Source organism: Vicugna pacos, chromosome 18, assembly GCF_048564905.1.
Source record: "Vicugna pacos chromosome 18, VicPac4, whole genome shotgun sequence".
Lineage (NCBI taxonomy): Eukaryota > Metazoa > Chordata > Mammalia > Artiodactyla > Camelidae > Vicugna > Vicugna pacos.
The window spans coordinates 31,577,605-31,594,790 of record NC_133004.1 but is presented as its reverse complement, the minus strand read 5'-3'; the positions used below and the strand labels follow the sequence as shown (position 1 = coordinate 31,594,790).

General features: G+C 50.4%; 1 protein-coding gene and 1 long non-coding RNA gene across 3 annotated transcripts in view; one reads left to right on the top strand and one right to left on the bottom strand.

Moving 5' to 3' along the window:
- Window positions 1-17,186, top strand: part of LOC140687097 (uncharacterized) — a 48,884-nt gene that overhangs the window by 16,457 nt on the left and 15,241 nt on the right. The window contains exon 1 of one of the 2 annotated variants that reach the window (XR_012061191.1): window positions 9,188-9,333. The exons of the other annotated variant lie outside the window; for it this stretch is intronic. This is a non-coding gene — a long non-coding RNA (uncharacterized lncRNA). Of the gene's footprint in view, window positions 1-9,187; window positions 9,334-17,186 lie in introns of those variants that run through there. 2 annotated transcript variants of the gene reach the window in all.
- On the bottom strand, window positions 4,891-7,061 carry C18H16orf82 (chromosome 18 C16orf82 homolog). The gene is given in 2 exon segments (XM_072942814.1): window positions 4,891-7,021; window positions 7,023-7,061. Coding segments are annotated over 2 exon segments (648 nt in total). The 3' UTR covers window positions 4,891-6,412.

Here is a 17,186-nt window from a genome sequence, read left to right as displayed (position 1 = left end):
GGAGACTCTTTCCTCACGTGACAGGCTGGACCAGCGTGTTTGTGTGATGGCTGCGGAGAGTGGAGTGTGGGTGAGCAGAAGCTGCACGGCCCCTGAAGGCCTAGACTTGGAGCCGCAGAGCATCCCTTTCTGTTGGTCAAAGCAGATCACATGATCATCCCAGATTCAGGCGCTGGGGAGAAAGACTTCTCCTCTTCTGGGAGAATTTGCTAAGTATTGGGGCATTTTTGGTAGCCACCACAAAGATCTTAAGTGAAAGGGTGATTTTAGAAGGTCAAAATTTCCCTTTGGTTTCTGTGCGGAGAATGGATTAGGGGCAGTATCTACCTCAGTCTCCATTCCGTCCTCCCTTATTAGTAACAGAAAGTCAGTTTTATTTCTACAGCTTGCAGCCGAGAATAAAGACCAAATTTCCTCACCTCCTTTCTAGCTAGGTACAACCTGTTGTATAGGATTTTTCAGAAGCCTTTAAAAAAAAGAAGGGCCAAGCTTTTCTTCCCTCCTTCCTCCCCCTGCTGTTCTTGTTGTGTTGAATGGAGATGTGTTGATGGAGCTTGGGCAGCCATCTTGGACCATGAGCACGAGCATCTCATCCTAAGGATGGTAGAATGGAGATCTGGGAGGAGCTGTGCTCCTGACCACTGTCTGGAGCCACAGCAGCCTGACTACCTGCCTGGTGTTGCCACTAGTGACTCCCAGATGCCCCTTCTCTGGAGAATTGCTCTTACTTGGATGGGAGCTATTCCACCCAGTGGGTTATGTTCCCTCACCCAGGGCATGGGGATGTGGAGGGCCCTCTCCCTTTGAAGGTGAGACCAGGTCTGAGTTGCCATGGACAACCTGTCCCCAAAGCCTTCCACTGCCATGGGACCAGCCTGAGACCAGTTTCTAGAGCCTTCCCTTCCTCAGCCTGCTTCCCTCTCCCCTTCTCCTTGGAACACCTCTAACATGACTCTCACAGGAACCCCCATCCCAGGCTCTGCTTCTAGGGGACCCAGCCTCTGACACCCTACTCCCCCTCCCTGCCCATGATGAGCCGTGGACTGAGAGTTGGGCTCACCCAGCAAGCTCATGGCTCAGAATCATAATCACCAGACTCCGTCCACTTTACCCACTGGTTTTGGAGTGGGCAGCCGAGGAGAGGTCAGGAGCTTGAATCCAACAGAACAGGCAGTATGGTGTGAAGAAAGAATGAAAGATGACCTCCTTCTGGGCGGAGCCAGTGGCTGGAGGCCAAGGGAGCATTGGGGAAGAGAGGTCCCTGACTTGGTCAGCATGTGAGGCCCACCAGCCTTTCTTGCCTGCCCGCTCCAGGCCTGTTTGAAGTCTGAGGGCTGCCGCGGTCTGCCGGACAGACAGCATTTGTAAGCAACTCTCTCCCCAGCCCAGTTAATAATTCAGGAGCCAGCGCCTGCAGCCAACCCATCATTCCAACCCCGTGGCACCCCAAACGCTGGGCCCGTGGACAGGGAAGGAAAAATCACCATGCCCGCTTGAAAAATGGTCCTCACTTCAAGTGCTGGCTGCGTCCCCAGTGCCGGGGTGGGCTGAGACGTTCCCACCGTGCAGACAGTAGGAGAAGGATGGAGCTGTCCTGGGGGCTGGGGCGCACACACCGAGCAGTATTTAACGTTTGATGCTGAGCTACATTTGTTTTTGGACAGTGGGCTGTAGTCGCTGGAGAACAGGCTGTGGAGGACCCAGCTCTCTTCCTCTGGTTCAGCCCTGCGTCCTTTGCTTGCTTGCCCACTCATTCATTCATTCAGCAGTCATCGATGCCTCTGACACAGACGGGGCCTCGAGGATACAGAGCGGGGTGGGGGGGGAGTGGCACCTCCCCTCAGGGAGACACAAGTGGGAGGCATTATATTCAGGGGCCTGTGACAAGAAACAGCTGGCTGGGGGCTCTGTGTTTGGGTGTGGCCTGTTGCATGGGTATGCTGGGGGCCCAGTGAGTCCAAAACAGAGAGAAGGAGGTAGAGATCCTGGTTAAGAGCCTGGATCTGGGGCCAGATGGCCTGGGTTCAAATCCTAGCCCTGGAGATTGTCCTTCTAAGTGAAGTAAGCCGGGAAGAGAAAGAAGAATATGACATGATATCACTTATATGTGGACTCTAAAAAAAAAAAGGACAAACAAACTTATTTACAAAACAGAAACAGACTCACAGACATAGAAAACAGACTTAAGGTTACCAGGAGGGAAGGAGGTGCGAATGGATTAATTGGGAGTTCGAGATTTGCAGATACTAATATATATAAAGCAGATGAGCAACAAGTTCATACTGTATAGCACAGGGAACTATATTCAATATCTTGTAGTAACTTATGGTGAAAAAGAATATGAAGACAAATACATGTATGTTCATGTATGACTGAAGCATTATGCCGTGTAGCAGAAATTGACACATTGTAAACTGATTATACTTCAATTAAAAATATATGTAATTAAAAAATCCCAGCCCTGCCACTAATTTGCACAGTGTTAGCCTTTCTGTGCCTCAGTTTCCCCATACATAAAATGGAGTTCGTAGTGAGAGACTGATACCAACTACACCATATTGTTAAGATAATGAACTGGGAGCTAGATCACGAAAATGAAAACGAAAACCCCACACTGACACATACAAAGTTCTGGCGACTGTAAGGTAATGCTGCCTTTGGAAAACGTCTTGGCAGTTTCTTATAAAGTGAAGCACACTTACATGTCGCTTGATAGTCCCCACCTAGGTACTCACCCCCGTGAAATGATAAACTTGTGTTCGCACAAAATCCTGTACATAAATGTTTATTAGCTGCTTCATAGTCACAGAAACAACCCGAATGCCTCTCAACGAGAGGGTGGATAAACCAGGGATGCTACTCAGGACAAACAGAAACATCAGTGGGTCACAGATGCATTAGCTAAGTGAAAGCAGCCAGGCTCAAGCTGTGTGATTCCATGTCTATGACATTCTGGAAAACTGTCGGCACAGGAATCTGGTCAGTGATTGTAGGGGAGGGAGGAGGGACTGATATAAAAAGGGATAATGGGATTTTGGGGGTGATGGTACTATTTGCTGTTCTAAGGGTGGTGGTGTATACATGACTGCATGTGAGTGTTTGTCAAAAATCGTAGAACTGCATACTAGCACAGGGTGAATTCCATTGCATGTAAATTATACTGCATGCAAATTATGCCAGGCAGAGGGAACAGCATGTGCAAAGGCCCAGAGGCTTGAATTCAGGTTTGGGACAGTATGTAGAGGTCGAGGAGGAAGGAGCAGGAGCTGAGGGAGGGAAAACATGTTTAGGGCAGTTTGTGACGAGCTTGAATGTCATGGCAAATCCTTTGGATGGTGGGAAAATTTGAACGTTTTTAGGCAGTCAAGGAATAGAAGCACATTTTTGTTTCTGAGAGATTGCTCTCTGTTTAGAAGCAAAAGCCATTGGGTATATAGGCCTGATCCTGCCTCCAGAAATGTTTTCATTTGCCTCGTGCTTTTAGAATTTTTTTGAATTTGTGGCCCATGTTAAAAAAAAATTGGGACATTCTATGTAGAATTCTACATGTCTGGCTTCTTTTAGAGGGGACACATGCCAAGGTCCCAGCTGACTCCCTCTCCTTCCTGGTCCTGGCAGGTGTCTGTTTTTGACCCCAGGGGTTGACAGTGGATCAGAGGGGGAAGAGACCAAGGACAGCGACATTCCCCAGTCCTGGATGAACAGTAGTGTCACCTGGGGGACCTTAAGCACTGATGGTGCCTAGGCTAAGTCGGGGATGCCTGGGCATCTGGTTTTTGAAAATGTCCTCCAGGTGGTTCTAGGGTGCAGCCGAGGCTGGGAGGAAGATGACAGCCTGGGTTAGGGGGTCAGCGGTGCAGGTGGGTGGTGTTCAGGGACTGATGGGACGTGTGGCTAGGGCAGGGGCAGACCAGTGTGATGCATGGGCCCAGCTTGGACAATTGAGAGCGATGATGTGTGCTGAGAAGGGACAAGGGAGGAGGGTGTGGTCAGGGGAAGGCGCCGAGCTGAGCTTTGGCCATACTGTGTCCAAGGAGTCTGTGGCCTGCAGGCTGAGGGCCCCAGGGTGCAGTTGTCTGGTCCTGCTGTGCCGGCAGCTTGGCCTCTGTGGCCCTTCATTGACCTCTGAGATGGGAAAGTGGGGGAGTGCCGTCAGTTGAGGCAAGATGGGGGTGGGGGGGTGATGAGGCAGCCAAGCTCTCCTGCAGCCACCTGCAGACGGGGGGTTCCTTGGACAGGGGCAGGGTCCTTCTCTTGTCCTATGAGAGATAGGACAAGAGAAGGAGCTCGGGTCCTGCTGAACAACTTTGCCTGCAGGAAAGTGGGGGACATTGTACTCCAAAGGGGCGCTCATGCTTGAAGAGAAGGAACCCACCTGTCCAGAGACGGGGTGTCCTCAACCCCTCACCCCTCTTCAACTTATCAAAACCATCTGTGGAACAGTTTTGACTCCTAAGCAGATGCCATGACTCCAGACTCCATTTGTGCATCTGTTTTTTTTTTTTTTCATGTCAAGGACCCTCTTCTCCTTACTAGCAATCGCTGTCCTTTCTGTGCCTGCGAGTGAAACCAGGCAGAAACCACAGTGCCCATTTTACAGATGAGTGAGAAGAGGGAAGGCAGCAAACGCTGAGTGCCTGTTACTTGCCAGGTACTCAATATACATTTTTGTGTAATCCACATAACCATTCTATCTATGTATGAAATGGGGATTGGGGTCCCATTTTCCACGTGAGGAAACTGAGGTGCAGAAAGTTAAGGGATTTTGCCTAGAAGTAGCAGAGTTGGTAGTTAAGCCCTCCTCTCTCCTCAGTTCTTCAGTGTGATCGTGGCCCCCCGTCTCGGCAGCCTCACCAGGAACGCGCACACAGGCACACAGACTCACACATGTGCAGCCTCTCCAGACACCTTTTATTGTCTTTGGTGCCCCCTCAGCTTTCCTTCTGGTTCCTAGTGGATGTCTTCATGACTGTTCTCGCCTCTGCCCCTCCGTGGACACACTCACTCCCCCAAGTCTCTGTGGTCAGCCCAGGGAAGGGCAACGTTGTCCTGAGACGGGGTAGGGCAGAGGTCTCAGCCCTCTCACCCACCTAGGGGTCATTCACTAAATGGCCCAGAGCTCTCCCATCGCAGCCATTCTTGGCTGGGTTGGTCTCTGTCACCATTAAGCATTTGTTGTGGCATTGTCCTGCCACAGGAAACACTGTCCCAACAGTCCTCGACAAAGGACAATTTCTGGCCTCGTCTCTTATCTCTCTGCCTCCTCTGAGGTCCAACAGAGACACGGGTGTGCATCAGGGAGCATTTGCTCCTGGGAAGATCCTGGGCTGAAGCTGCCTGGAAACAGTGTTCAAAATGAAAGTGTAAAGCTTTGGATGATGCTCGTCAGGGATGCGGCTCCCTTGATGCAGTTACCATGAGCGTCCTCTCCAGATGCTCCCAGCTCCTGTGGGCAGCGTGTGTTACAGAGTGTGCCTGGGACTGGGCTCCCCAGGGACAAGGCTCCCCTTGACAGTGCTCGCTTCAGTTGGCTCTCGACACGGACAATCCCAGCTGTGGTTGGTGGTTGTTTCTTCTGAGCTCATCATGGTTGGTGTTGGTTGTAGCTGGTGTCACTTAGGGTGGTCTCTTCGTGGAAGGTTCTTCTAACTTCAGATGGTTCTTAATACAGCTGGCCCTTGCCTTGAAAACAGTAGTCCCCCCTGATGAGTTTTGGCACAGTTGATCTCACAGCGACGGTTCTCAGTACAGATGGTTTTGCCATTGACGGATCCTGTTAGGGATGGCTCGTCACCGGGGTTCACAGGACTGATGTTAGTGCCACTGGTGGTCTTAACACATGTGGACCCAGCATGGATGGGACTTGACCTTGTTCTTCCCAACAGTGGTTCTCAGAGATGGTCTCAGCGTTGACTGCTGATTCTTGTTGTGGTTGGTTATGGATGACCCTTCTGCTGATGGTGGTTGCTACAGATGGGGCCATCCATTGAAGATTTTGACACAGTGTGTACTTTTTAAAGGTCTTTCCTACTTTTTTGGGCAGTCACGACGTTGAGTGAGGTCTGGGTTTGTTGGGTCCTCACGCCTACATTTTCCAGTGGTCGGCCAGTCCCCTCCTCAAGGCACATGCACCTGGGCAGGCTGCTCACCCTTGGCAACCTGGTCACTAACATTCACGCTGTCCCCAGCCTTGTCTGCTGGGAGACTGGAATTGCTCTGCAGCCCACTTTGTACGTTGGCGTCCACGTTGATGCTCTGGTAGCTGCTGGCCTGGCTGGAGGGAAGGCTGCCCGTGGAACTGGCCGGCCCGCTGCTCACCTGGTAGTTCAGGGCGCTGCTGCCCAGGCTGATGAAACTGAGGCTGGTCAGACTGCTGGCCTGGCTGTCCACGCTGCCCCCAGGCAGGCTGCTCTCAGTTTTCCCCTCCAGTCTGCACGGTGCTGTCGGCTTGGCTGGCCAGCCGGCTCTTCAGCTGTTTGGGGGAGTAGGTGGCGCACACCTGGCTGGTCTGGGCGCCGCCTGCCTGGATGTGGAGCCTTCGGTTCAACTGCACGATTCGACGGCTGCCCAACAAGCTGACCTCGCTGCTCTCCTCATCCCCCGCGTACCCACTGCTCAGCCGGCTGACGTCACTGCATTCCTCCTGGCTGGAGTGTCGCAGGCTTAGCACGTCGCTCCCGCTGCTCCAGGTGTTCCCCAGGTGACCACCGGAACCTCTCAAGGGCTCCTGAGTGGCCCCTGTGACATGGCAGGTGGAATGGGGCTCTAAGCTGGATGACTGGAGGCCTGGACCTGGGCCCCTAGCATTCCAGGCGGGAGACTCCTCTTTTCTATCCTGGAGGAAAGTGGGGGGCAACTGAACTGGTTTCTCCAGGAGGAGGGGGCCTGGAGGCCTCTGAATGTGGAGTGTGGCGCTTCGGGGCAGTGGAGGCTCAATTTATAAGGCTCCCTTTTAAAAGGGAGTGTTCTGATTGGCTGGCTCGGTTCCCATGGTGATGGTGCCTGTGAGGCGGGCAGGGCGGGTGGGGAGGGAGACAATGCTGTCCTGGCACCAGATGCATCAGTAGCCGGGGCTGCCATTGGGCACAAAAGGGGCTCGTGGCCAGAAGGGTGAGAACCAGTTTTGGGGGGCCCGTGGCCTCTGCTTTGCCATGACCTGGCCGTGCGTCCCAGTGGAGACCCTCTTGAGCTGTGTTTCTTTATAGTTATCACTTCATCTTCTGAGCCTCCTGCTCCTTGCTGAGTCCTCGTAAGGACTGCAGAGATGATCCCAGTCAGGAGTTTAACCTCAGTTCCTCCACGGCCCTGCCTGGTCTGGCTCCTGCTCTCTCTCAGCCTCATCCCACCTCACACCTACCCCTTCCTCACCTCGGATGCCCCGTCACACTGGCCACTTTCTTACTCTGAGCTCTTACCCACCGCAGGGCTTTTGCACTGGCAGTTTCTACCCCCTGGAATGCTTTTCCCCTCGGTCTTGTCAGACTTCAGCTCCTGTGTCCCTCAGGAAGTCTTCCCTGTCCCCTCCTGCCCCAAGATGGTCCCTCTGTTATTCTTTGTGTCACATCCTAATTTATGGGCCTTGGGGCATTAATTATGATTTGTGATTGTTTTTATGTATTGGTTATTTATTGCTGTTGGTTCTCTCTGCTACAGTGTCAACTTTGTGAGGACAGAGATTTAGATTTCTTAGTCTCTGCTCTGCCTCCGATACCCAGCATAGTATCTGACACATAATAGATGCTCATTAAGCATTTACCAGATGAGTGAATCAATGAACTGCCCCAGGGTGTGTATTGTAACCACGTAGGGAGCTTTTTTTTTTTTTTTAAATCAGAAACAAAAAAACAAAAAACCACAGACATTTATTTTCTCACAGTTCTGGAGGCCGTAGGGAGCTTTTTATAAACGTATGTTTGGATTTTCGAGGACAGTGGCTGTCTCCCTTGGCTGCCCATGGGAATCACCCGGGGATGCCTGGGTCCCACTTGCAGAGGTGCTGAGTTAATTGGTTGAGAGTGAGGCTCTGGCATCAGAATTTTGAAAAGCTCTCCAGGTGGCTCCAGTGTGCAGTCAGCACTGAGAAGTGCTGTGCTGGGGGGAGAGGCTTGGTTATGTGTGCCTTTTCGTAGGTAATTCTGTGTGCAGTTCTGATCAAGCAGTATTGTGGGCGAGAACACCAAGCATGACACTTATTAGTAGATGCTTAACAGATGTTCATTGAATGACTGAATTAAGAAATTCATCGACTCCCTGAACGGTTCATGGGTGGGTTTCAAGGACTCAGAGCTTAAATGGATGGTCTCTTGGGGTGACCTGGGTGCCTGGCAGCAGGACCTGGGACTCTATACTTTCTTCCAAGGACAAGACAAAGAGAACCAGCTCAGCCATGGCCCGGAGGGGTGCTCTGTCCAGAGACAAAGGTCGTTCTTCCTCTAGGTGGCCACATGGTTGAGTTCCTCCCTACTTTTAAAATTACTTAAGGCATAAAAAAAAAAAGAAACAATAAAGTGAATATTCATGTGCTCATCACTCATTCAAGAAATAAGACATTGCTGACATAGCCTAAAACCCATTTACCCCTCCCCGTCGTGTCTCCCCATGGCAATCCTGAATCTGATGCACATCTTTATACTTGAAGTATCCCTAAACCAGCATGGAATTGTTCTGTGTGCTATTAATCTTGATATAAGTGGCATTCTTTATACAGCCTTCTACAACTTGCTTATGTTCAACATTATATTTGTGAGATTCTTCTGTCGTTACATGTGTAGCTCAAGTTCATTTTCACTACGCTAGAGTATTCCATTGATGAATGTCATAATTCATCCATTCTATTGATGAACATTTAGGTTATGTTCCTTTTTTTTTCCCCTGCAGTAAACATTCGTTTAAGTGTCTCTTTCCCATGACATTTCCCTGGAGGAGTTCTGAGAAGGCTCCTCCCAAACAGACTATGAAATCTTCTATTTGTTTTAATTGCACATAACGTACAGAGCAGCTGCTTCTCGGCATCCTTTGGGCCTCGTCTTCTATTGGCATGTTTCCATGAGGTTCAGCTTAGGGCTGGAGTAAGGGTTATCTGTTGCCTACATTATTTGGTCATAAAACACGGCCATTCCAGAATGTTCAGCTTCAGCTGAAGATGTGGGCACAGAGTGGAGCCACTTGGGTGGGACAGGGACCGGAAGGAGGCTGGGGTGGCTGAAAAGGAGTGAGCCTCTCGGGGAGCTGAATGTCACCAGGATGCACTCACTCTCTACTCAGAGCACGTCACCCAGCTTCCTGTGATCTGGGGCAAAAGAATTGTCTCGGAAGTTCTTCATTGTGGACTTGGTGTGTGGAGGGTGGGGAGGGGAAGGGAGGAGGGAGGAGAAGCTGCCTGAAAAGTGGGGAGGGGGATGAGGATTCCCAGATCAAGCATGGGACCTGTGCAACAGAGTCATCGACCAATTCATTCGGTGTAGGAAGCAGGATGTCTGAGTTCAAATCCAGGATCTGCCGCTGCTTACCAGCTGTGTGATCTCGGGCAAGTTACCTAACCTTTCTGTCTCAGTTTGGGTTCCCCACAAAGTAGACCTTAAGGCATGACTTGGGTACTAGTAGTTTGTTTGGGAGGTGGTTCCAAGAAACCCAGGGAAGAGATGGGTGGGAAGACAGGGAGGGAAGGAAAGCTGATGAAGGGGTGTTTATTGAGAGTGTAGCCAGCTGGCTTGGGGTTCGGGGCTGCTGGGGCCTCTCAGAGGCTGGGGGTTAGCCGCTTGCTCCTGTCCCCTCTGGGGCGCACTTCCTATTTCTCCTGAGCAGGTTGAGCAACTTCTGTGATGCTAGTGAAAGCCTGGAGGTGGAGGAGGGAGGAGGGGAGGGGATGGAGAGGGAGGAGAGTTGGGGAAGCAGTTGGGTGAGAAGCCATCAGTCAGCTCCCATCTGTACCCTGGGGGTCAAAAGACGGGTTGGGGCATCAGTGGAGTCTGCTCGCCTTGCCTCATCTGCAAATGGTGATGCGGCTTGTTCTAGGTTGCAGTGAGGATTCCAGGAGGCCAGCCTGGCATACAGTCGGCACTCCATAGATGCTTAGTATTAGGTACTTGTCTTGTGTTACCCCGGAGTTGTAGGGAAGAAGTGGAAATGGATTGATAAACTAGAAGCCCCGAGAGATGATGTAAAATGGACCTTGGCCATAAAACTCCCAGATCCGGACCCGAAAGCTGTCTGAGAGAATGCCAGGTCTCACACTCCTGGGGGCTTCAGGCCGCTGGGCCCAGAGAGGTTAAACCCCCCAGAGTGGATGTCAGACCCGTTTGCCTTGTCGGCCTCAGTCAGGGTGTGGGTCTCAGGAGAGGAGCAGGGGAGACCCTGCTGGGAGAGGGTGCTGAGCACGAAACAGGCAGGGCAGGAGCCCCACGTGGGTGTTAAAGTCTCAATTCAGCGTGTGACTGAGGGGGCTTCGGGCAGATGGAACTTTCAGTTTTAGAGAGGAACAGTGCTGAGCAAACTGGGGTGAGTCCGTCGTCTTAACCAGAGGTGAAGTCAGCTATGGGCTAAATGACCCCTGAAAGCCCGCTTCATCCGTCAGACATCCTTAAGAACACTCAAGCTTGCGAGCCGTCGGCTAGACCGCAGGACGTGGGAAGTGCACTCTCAGAAGCCCCAGTGTGCCAGTCTTTCGGCTCTAAACACTCGCAAGTCCTGGGTGCTGGGTCCCAGGCTCTGCCCCTGCAGCTCTGCACCTGGGCAGGTTATCCACACCCTCTCAGCCCAGTCTCCTCCCCTGAGAAACAGGGCCAGGAGACGTCGGCTCTCACCATCCTTGAGGTCAGGGGGCGTGTGCCTTGCCGCTGCTGCATCTCCAGTGCCTGGAAGAGGCTCAAGCGTTCCATAAAGTTCTACTGAATGAGTAGATGCGAAACACTTAGAGCCACGACTGACACTTGGAAAGCTGAGTAGGTTTAATTACTATTGTTATTCAGTTTTGGTATAAAGCCTCTTTATCGTCAACATAGGGCACACCGGAGTGGATTAAATGAGAAAGCAGAATTACCTCGTGCCCCCAGGTGCTGAGCTCTAAAGCCAGGAGGATGTTAACTGCATGTTGGATGGGGTTCTGGTTGGGGGCAGGGTAGGATGTCAGAGCAGAGGAGCTTTGGAGATCAGCCTTTAGTTATTAAGTCCCAAGCTACAGATGCGAAAACTGAGGCTCAGTGAGCAGAACAAGATTTCCTAAAACTGCACGGCTTGTTAGCGGCTGAGCTGGGATTCAGCCTGGTCTTCTGGCTCCCAGTCCAGTCTACCTGTGAGGGGCACCGGGGAATTACAGGTTTGCAGATGGGGACAGAGGTTCTCAGAGAGGGAAATGGTGCCCGGGCCATGAAGCATGGGGTGGCAGAGCTTGAGGGAGAGGCCACTTGTGCTGTGGAAGGGGGGGTGCACAGTGGGAGACAGGGAGCAGAAGCACGACCCAGGGGCCTTCCCTCCCAGTCATGCTGGGTTCAGTGATGTGACCCCAAGCGCTCTGGGTTCTGGCGCCTTGGTTTCCCCATCTGTAAAGGGAAGCAATGCTGTCAACTTGCCTCCCTCCCTGGGCTTTTGGGGTGCAGGCGGGGAGCTCCCCAGAAATCAGAGGAGAAAACATTGCTGGGGGCAGTTGATCATTACTTGGTCCGCAGACCAGCCCTGGCTGCCGGCCCTGTGGCTCCCTGGTGCTTCCCAGAGCACCCTCCATGCCAGGCTGCCCCGCTCCCAGGAGCCCAGGGGAGGGAGCCCCAATGAGGGCAGGGCTGGCCCTGAGTTAGCATAGCAGGGCTGCCCGTGGAAAGTGGCCACTGCCGATGGGTGCCGGCCTTTTGCACACTTTATTCCTCCCTGTTTGCAGAGAGGAGGAATTACTGGCAGAAAATGAGAATATAAAACCCTGTGGGAGCCAGGCACTTTTTTAGGGGGTGCTGAGCACTGAGCACTTGGAAGCCGTCCAGCAGATTGGTTCATTTTTAATAGTCTAGGACTGTAGTTCATCTGTTTAATTCAAATGAGGTGACATAATATCTTTCATTTGGACTTATTACTGCATGGCACTGATGCGGCTCCCAGCATCCTCTGGGCAGGACATTCTGTCATTACCGACTGCACAGTCCCCCTCTCTGTCCAAATTGAAAGTCCACGGGAAGGGCTGGAGCCTCGGAAAGGAGAGATCAACAGAGAATAGGTCACATCGGGTATTAAGGAATGAAAATGAATTCATTCTCTCCTCTGTTGAATAAGCAGCTGTACTTGGGTCTCTGTGATCCATGAAATAGGCTGTCAGGAAAATAGGAAATGGGATGCATTTGAACTTCACTGGTTGATTCTGCCCCGTTGCCTTGGAGACGGGTATCACTGCCCAGGGCAGGGCCGAGGGGGAGGCGGGGTGTCCACATTTACAGGGCCCTCACAGTATACCAGACGCCTGGCTTCATTGGTCCTGACAGGTGGGAAGTGTTGTTATGCCCATTCTGCAGATGAAGACAGTAAGGCTCAGAAAGAAACCCAGGGATTTGCTCCAGGCCACTTAGGCGCAGAACCCTGCTTCTGTTTGAGGTGTGCAGCGTTATGGCTGGGAACTTGGCCTGAAGAACTTGAAAGCCTTGCTCTCCCCTGGGTTCAACGTCAGGTGTCAGCTTTCCACGCCATAGAAATAGCCACTGTCACTGGATTGCAGCAAGGGTTAAATGAGGAAATGAACTTAATGAGCTTAGCACAGGGCTGCAGGCAGAGTGCGCACAGAAGTTGTCTTTGTTATGAACTTCCACCTTTCCATTCCTAGGCTGCAGAATGCAAGAATAAAGCCTGGGAAGCAAGTGACTGCAGCGCCCTGAGACCTAGCGTGGGTGGCTGGTGGGGCTGGGATCTGTCCCTCCGACTGACCTGGCAGTCCCTGTCCTTTCTCCTACACCAGGAAGTGGAAAGTCTGAATCGGGGAGGTGGTTTTGAGATGTTTACTGTGGACGGTCCCCTTCTCTCCTTTATTTCTTGCCATATACTTGCTGTGGTTATTTTGTTCATTGTCTGTCTCCCACCCACCTGAGCATTTATGTGAGGGAGGGGTTCTGCCCAGTTACTGATGTATCCCCAGTGCCTAGAACCAGGGCTGGGGCTGCAGTGAAGCAGGAGAGGCAGGTCCTGCAAGGACTTAAGTCCTTACTTAGATCTTGTCCTTGGTTAAAATTTTGCTGTTTGTTCACTATATATATTTGCATTAATTCTTGTTTTTAATAATATTGTATTGAAAAATAGATGATCTTGATGCCTGAGTTTTTTTGCTCTCTTCAATTTTTCCTCACTTGCCTCACCCTAGTCCCAGCTCTACCCAGACAGGGCCTGATACGCAGTTACGCTCCACAAAGATTTGTAGAATGAGTGATGCCCTATTATGTATCAAGACTCATTTCCTGAGTCGCCAGAGAACAGACGGACTTCCAATGGGTATTCAAGGGTCTCTGTATCCGAAGGAAGCTAGAACCGAAACTGAGCTGTTTTTATTTGGCTCCATAATTTGGCGACAGCTGAGTGTTTCCAACAGCAGTGAGCTAAAGAAGAAGGGCGTGTCCCGTCCAGGATCTGATTGTGGAACCAGTTAGAACTCAGGTCTCTAAAACTGCCTAATGGGGGAATGGAATGCAAGAAATCTGTGGGTCTCTGAAAACCTATGCAGAATTTCATGCCGTCATTAGAGACCGACCGCTGGCACCTTTCCCTCTCCTGGATGTTTCTTGCAATTAAAAGCCACCTTGGGTTGTACTGACAATTGTTAGTGTAATGAGATCTGGCTGTGCAGTGCCACTGGTCCCCTTGCCCTGCATCCAGCACACCTGGGCTGAGTCCCTTGAGCTCGGCTGTGATCCTCTGATGCTCCGTTTCAGTGAAGTATCAGATCTTGCCTCTACCTTGGCCTTATTTCCCTCCAAAGCTGAGGTTTCATCGAGTTGCGTTCTTACAATTAAGGCAGGAGTGAGAAATAACCTCCTATATAATTTAAAATGGTAAAATTATCGATAGCTTTTCCAGCCTCAGCTTTAAATCTTAGCCACCAATGATTCCCCTATTAACGGGCCTAATTAAATCCATTTCTCAGGACGTCTTTGGCAAATTCCATTTTAGCACAACTGTAGGAAGTTTAATTTGATTTGTCTCTGCTCCCCAGAGCTCTCCTGTAAAGATGAGGACAGCATGGAGGCTCATCTCTCGTGTCTGAGATTTATTAATCTGCGCGACAAGCATTTCTTGAGCACCTGCTATGTGCATTGGCATTGACTAGGGGAGGAGGGGGTAGCAGTGAAAAGACAATCAAGTTCCTGTTTTCGCTCATGAATTCATCCATTCAAGGAGCCTGTGTTGAGTCATCTAATGAAGGAGACACTGAAGGCCCTGCCATTGGAGGAAGGAAGGTTCCCCAGGAAGGCCACCACCTATCTGAGGTGGTGCAGACAGTTAATATCAGTGTGGTGAATGCCTGATGGGATTAAGCTGAGGGGACTGTGGGAACTCAGAGGAACACTTCTAGCTCAGACTGGGAAGCTGGGGTCAGGGAGGTTCCCTGGAAATGGGTTTTAAGGGATAAGGAGGTGTCACCCTACACTGAAACCAAGAAAGAGGAAGGTGTTGCAGGAGCAGGGATGGGGAAGCACAGAGTGGGACAATGTGGAGTTGTGTGGACCTCCCAGCCATTCTGATGGGTTCAGGCAGTGCCCCTCAGCTCCAGCTGCACCTGAGGGCTTTGAAAAAATACCAGTGCCTGCACCTCATCCCCGACCATGTAAATCGTTATTTCTGGGGGTGGGGTCATGCTAGTATTCAGCCAGGGTAGAGTCACTAGGCTAAAGCTTGCAGAGTGGTGAGGTGTGGCTGGAGAGGTGAACAGGAACCAGGTCACGAAGGGTCCACGAAACCTGTTAAGGGATTTGAACCGTATCTGAGGGCCATGAGATTATTGAAGTGTTTTAAGCAGGAGAAAGAGAGGCTCATATTTGTGTTTCAGAAGGAATTACTCTGCCAGCAGTGTAGAGGATGGGCTGGACTGGGGTCACTAGAGCCAGAGAAACTGGTAAGGAGGCTCTTGCAGAAACGTGGACAAGACGTGATGGTGGCCTGGGCCCGTGATCATGTCCATGGGGATGGAGAGCATGGAGATCTTATATATATATATAATGGACTACTACTCAGCCATAAAAAGAAGAAAATAATGCCATTTTCAACAACATGGATAGACCTAGGGTCTATCACACTAAGTGAAGTAAGTCAGACAAAGACAAACATTATATGATATCACTTATATGTGGAATCTAAAAAATAGTACCAATTAGCTCATTTACAAAACAGAAAGAGACTCCCAGACATAGAAAACAGACTTATGGTTACCAAAGTGGAAGAGCAGAGGAGGGGGAAAAAATAATTAGGAGTATGGGATTAACAGATGCACACTACTATATATCAAATAGATGAACAACAAGGATTTACCTTATAGCACAGGGAACTACATTCAGTATCTTCTGATAAACAGTAATGGACAAGAATAAAAAAAGAATATCGATAGATACATACATATATGTATAACTGAATCACTTTGCTGTACACCTGGAACTAACACAATATTGTAAATCAATATTTAGCACTGTAGCTCACTCCCAAATATTGCTGAAACATGAGGCAAAGGAAGGAATAAAATTTTTATGGTGCTCTTATTTTCCTGATGAGGAATTTGATGACCAGACAGAGTGAATGGTTTTATTAGTCATACAGCAAGTTGGTGGCATGGCTTCTTGTATCAGTTAGCTATTGCTGTGTAAGAAAGAACTCCAAAAGGAAGCGACTCAAAATCAGTAAGATTTCCTATTTCTTAGTAAGAATACAACAGTTTGCTTGTGTTGTCCTGCTGATCTGGATCAGGCTTGGCTGAGCTTGACTGGACTTGTTCATGGGGCTGACTGGTCTAGGATGGCCTCACCTGGGAGGTGAGAGCAAGCTTGGATGTTTGAGGAGGAGCAAGGAGGCCAGTGTGGCTGAGAGGGTGTGCATGGGGAGGAGCAGCAGTAGAGGAGATCAGAGAGGTAGTGTGGGTGGGAGGTGAGGGAGACTACCACGAGCATCTTGCAGACCACTGTAAGGACTTTTGCTTGTACTTGTATTATTATTAGACTTATTTTCTGCCTGCCTGATTCTAGTTTGGCTTCCACTGCATGGAAGAGGTTTTGTGTTTTATCTGGCCACGTTGATGTGAACTTTGCTTCTCCCCTCCCTGTGCTGACATTTCCTGCATCCTGGAGGTCAGCATCACAGGTCTAGAAATCACAAACACTTGCTCCTAAAGCCCAGTCCTCCAGGACAGGAGGTTATGGCCTGCAGGGCAAATCTGGTCCACTGCCTGTTTTTGTAAATAAACTTTTACTGGAATGCAGCGATGCCCATTCATCTGCCTACTGTCTGTGGCCACTTCATGCTACAACAGCAGAGTTGAGTGTTGTGACAGAGACAGTACGGCCCACAAAGCCTTGGATATTTATTATCTGATCCTTGAGAGATAAAGTTAAACCTTGTGGAACTTAAGAAGAAATACTTTCCATTCTCTCCTGCTTTGAAGGATGGGGAAGTTCAGGTTTGTGGTTTCACCTGTGGGCAAATCCACACTGTGCTCTGATTTCCAGCATCTTGCCCTCCTCTTCTCTGCTGCCCTGGGCTGCCCTGCAGCCCTGCTCTGGGGTATAGTGCTACCTGTGATGTCTTAATCTGCTCGGGCTGCTATAACTAAATACTGTAGACTGGATGGCTGAAACAACAGATTTTTTTTTTCACCGTTTTGGAAACTGGGAAGTCCTAGATCAGGGGGCCAGCATGGTCAGGTTCCGGATGAGGGCTCTCTTCCTGGTTTGCAGATGGCCACCTTCTCACCGTGTGTTCCATGGTGGAGAGAGAGAAAGTGTGGACATGCTGGTCTCTTCCTTTTCTTTTAGGGACACTAATCTCATCTGGGGGCCCCATCTGAACCTACTAACCCCCAAAGGTCCCTCTTCCTAGTGCCATCACACTAGAGGTTAGGGATTCAACCTATGAACTTTGGGGCACACTATATTCAGTCTATAACACCTAATATCTGTTATCTTTCTGCCTGTGCCCCTCTTGGTGCTAATGAGGGTGGGTAGCAGAGAACCCACTGTCTGAAG